The sequence below is a fragment of the Asparagus officinalis genome, chromosome 4, assembly GCF_001876935.1.
Source record: "Asparagus officinalis chromosome 4, Aspof.V1, whole genome shotgun sequence".
NCBI classification, from domain to species: domain Eukaryota; kingdom Viridiplantae; phylum Streptophyta; class Magnoliopsida; order Asparagales; family Asparagaceae; genus Asparagus; species Asparagus officinalis.
Window position 1 is genome coordinate 5475902 of NC_033797.1, and position 3936 is coordinate 5479837.

Here is a 3936-nt window from a genome sequence, read left to right on the forward strand (position 1 = left end):
CCCTCTTCAGAAGTAACCTCAACATCATTAACAAAAACAGATGCTATCAAATTGTTCCTTTTCCTGCCATTTGCAATCTTATGAAAATATGTAGTATTATTATCACCCTCCTTTAGCCAATGTGCTTTAGACCTTTGTTTCCACATTTGTTCTTCTTGAAACAAAATTTCATTCAACTGTGAAACAACATAAATGGAGTATTTTTTGTATCGGCAACACAAGTATTTTTATTTACAAGATGTCTAATTCAAGAATCAGCCTTAAATTTAGTAACATCCTCTCCTATCTTTAAGAATATTCGGACTTAGTCTTAACGTACAGAATATGGCATAGCCTATCCTTATATGGTAAGCGGCCTCTTATGTCACACTAAATTAAGTTAGATCTCGGTTGATTGATTAAGCTAGGATAGCACTTCATGATCAAGGAGTTCGGGGGAAAATGGAACAAGGGTACTCATTGGGTCAACCTGCAGCAACACGTCTATAAGTATTTATGTAATCGTTGAATACGTAAATTTATTACATAAACACACAAATTTATATACTTTTATAATAATAATAATAATAAAAGAATCTGCTTTTACGCGAGTTCACGTGTCATGATGCAAAGTTTCCAGGTCAAGATCGCCTAATTAGGTTGGAAGGATTCCGCATAAATTTTATTAAGGACATCCGGACACTCGACGTCCTTTGTAACTTCCAAGTAATAGTGCTAACTCATATTAACAAGAGACTTATCATCAAGCAATTGGCTCCTTACTCAAAAAAAAAATAAAAAAAAAAATAGAGGAGATTTTTTTTTTCAGTGGAAACAAAAGGTGGGATTTCTCAAACAGTAATCCTCTCCTAACTCGTAACCGACCGAGCCCTTAATTAAGATATTTTTTTTGCAATGGGGGATTAGCTGTTCTAATTAACCCCGTCTTAATCGTAAACATCAGAAACGAACAGGTGTCGCCCTTATGACACGTCAAGGTCGTCGCCCCATGCGTAACTAATATAATATGTTAAATCTCGCACGATTCTTGCCCCAAATGGCAAGCCCACAGGCCGCATCAAAGCCAACAAACAAAGAAATTTAAACCCAGGGACCAAAAAATAAAAAAAGAAAGAAAAAAAAAAGAATTAGACCACAAAGGCATGCGTTGTGAAGGCCAAACAAGGGCTAAGATGTGGTTATAAACCATTCGTCATGTGGGCCCTTTCGTAGGGAACAAACCACCACCCACTACTACTTTGTTAGCGATTTGAGAGGCATTCCTCATTAGGGCTTTTAATTTTTTTTTTATCTCCATTTAACGCTTTGTCGTGTAAATAATATGTTTAGTGGGTGTCCTTAAAGGTCTAAGCTTGGGAGGTACGTGGATGCAAGTTAATGCGTCCGTACATAATTTTAAATGGGCCAAAGGATGAAAGGTGATCATCAATTTAATAATGAGATCAAAAGATTGGAAAAAAAATCTCGGACTTGTATGTCATCTAGCTAACACAAGGCAAAATTAAACACATTGTGTGATGATTTGATTCTTATATGTATACATCTTGTGCCTAGGTTGTAAGAGTAGTCATGTAAATGTATTCTTGTGTGTATATATGCACGGACACGTGGAGTGGACCAAAGGCTAATTAATTAACGCGTACACGTGACGCGTGCTATGCACGAACGTAGACGTATGTGTACGTACGTATGTATAATTACACAATACTATACACATGTCACGTACTATACATATGGGGTTATGACCTTTGTCGTTTATGTAAACAAATTGAGTACACCATATATATAAAATAGAAAGGTGATGGCAAAACAGAAAATATTATGAGCTAATGATGCTAGAGGTTTAGTGGGAGTGAGGTGCTTATGATAGAGACATGTATAGTATGCGAGATCATATATATATAGATCAACGGTATAAATAAGAAGCCACACTTCACCTCAATTGTCTCATACACAGGGTGACAAAAAAAAAACAGCTCACTAGTAACTAGCTAGAGAGAGGAGCTAATAGACAAAACCATCGAACTCAAGCTCCTCCTAAATTCTAAATAGTTGCCTCTCTTACTGCAACATTTTTTTTGTTTTTGGGGGAAATCAATCGATCAGCGTCGACAGTAATGGAGTCGGCCGTGCAATTTGGATGGAGCTCAAGGTTTGATGACGGGTGGAGGAAAGGGCCGTGGACTCCTCAGGAGGATAAGCTCCTCGTCGAGCATGTCAACCTCCACGGCGAAGGGAGATGGAACTCTGTCTCAAGGCTCACCGGTAATTAATTACTACTTTGATTTATTAACAGTGTAATTAGAGTCGTTAATGGTTTTGATGTTGTTATTTGTTCTTTGGGGCCGGGGTGTGCAGGATTGAAGAGGAGTGGGAAGAGTTGCAGGCTGAGGTGGGTGAACTACTTGAGGCCTGACCTCAAGAGGGGCAAGATTACTCCTCATGAGGAAACCATCATTTTAGAGCTGCATGCTAGATGGGGCAATAGGTGAGGCTAGCTCTAGCTTGTTGAGATCCTTTTTCCCATTTATATATTTATATATATCCAAGTTTTATGTCATGGCCAATGGCCATCTCTTTCATTGATTAACATGAAATAATATTATTATTGTTTTTTCATATATAGCATATTATATTTTCGGTGAACCATTAGCTGGAGTGACCATTATTATTATCCACATATCAACATACGATTGTTATGACTCAATTCAAAACATAATAAAATATGTACAAGTGCGCACCATCCAAGTGCTTGTATGTATCTTTAATTTAGTTCAACAAATTAATTAGTTTTGTTTTTTTGTGAAAAATGTTAACAACGTACACCTTTATTACTGACTATGATGAAGATAACCAAGAAACTATATCCATTGAAAAATTATGGTACGCACGATTATCTACTTGATTAATTTCCTCAACGTACATTAACTATCCATTGAAAAGGTTTAATTAATTAAGTGAATTTTAATTAATTAACATGTCGTCTACAGATGGTCGACAATTGCGAGAAGCCTCCCGGGAAGAACAGATAACGAAATCAAGAACTACTGGAGGACACACTTCAAGAAGGGCAAGCCCACCTGCAGGAACAGCGATAAAACGCGCGCGCGCTCGCGTTTCATCAGACATCAGCAGGAGCAACAAAACCAACATTTGCAGCACCAAGATCTCCAGCCGCAACAGCCACAGCAACAGCTTCAGCTCCAGCACACGGCGGCAATGGCGCAAGAAATTCAAGAGATGGCGGCGTACATGTTTCCAGCGCCGTATAACATGTTTCAGAATATCGGAGAGCATCTTAATGTCGGCTCGACGAGCGAAGAGGGATCGCCCGAGGACGGACCTGAGATGGCTTGGGGGAACCTTTGGAACCTAGACGACGTCAACGATGCGCGCGATGCTGCTGGTGAAGATATTGGAGGTTTTTCCTTCGGGGGTTGATGATGATGGTGGTGATGATGGTGAATAAGAAAAAAAAAAGATGTCATTATCATCATGATCATGATCATGATCGTATAGAAGTGTGATTAATTAGTTACTAATTAGTCATCATGGCAGCATGCTGTCTTTGAGCATGTTATTGCGTACGTCTAATTTGGAGGGCATAAGGATGGAAGAATTAAAGATTAATCAGTAACCTTGTTAATTATAGTGTAATTTCAATTAATGGAGGGCTATTCTAAGCTTATGTATCCTTTCTCAGTTTCAATATATCATAGTGTATATAATTATTAGTATTATTTTGAGGGTAGATAACCTATGAAGCAGACATTACATCTTCTTTATATCTATCAATTTCTCTCTTTGCTGGGAAAAAAAATTACAAATTGAAAATAATCATGTTTGAGCAAATCACCTCCACGTCGACACGAACTTATCTTGTATTAATTACGCGCTTCTGAGACTTGAAGTTATATATTGTTCCTGTTGAACACG

The 3936-nt window shown here is 38.0% G+C and overlaps 1 protein-coding gene across 1 annotated transcript; it reads left to right on the forward strand.

Annotated features, from left to right (window-relative positions):
* LOC109839711 (transcription factor MYB24-like) lies at positions 1970 to 3667 on the forward strand. The gene is made up of 3 exons (XM_020408223.1): positions 1970 to 2265; positions 2359 to 2488; positions 2991 to 3667. Exons 1-3 carry the CDS (start codon positions 2118 to 2120, stop codon positions 3439 to 3441), a joined length of 729 nt encoding a protein of 242 aa, XP_020263812.1. The 5' UTR covers positions 1970 to 2117; the 3' UTR covers positions 3442 to 3667.

Excerpts from the sequence above, each read along its gene's own strand:
- LOC109839711 (XM_020408223.1), top strand. The coding sequence starts at position 2,118 with ATGGAGTCGGCCGTGCAATTTGGATGGAGCTCAAGGTTTGATGACGGG. Across the intron at positions 2,266-2,358 it reads CTCTGTCTCAAGGCTCACCG|GATTGAAGAGGAGTGGGAAG; the intron begins GTAATTAATTAC and ends CGGGGTGTGCAG. Across the intron at positions 2,489-2,990 it reads CATGCTAGATGGGGCAATAG|ATGGTCGACAATTGCGAGAA; the intron begins GTGAGGCTAGCT and ends TGTCGTCTACAG.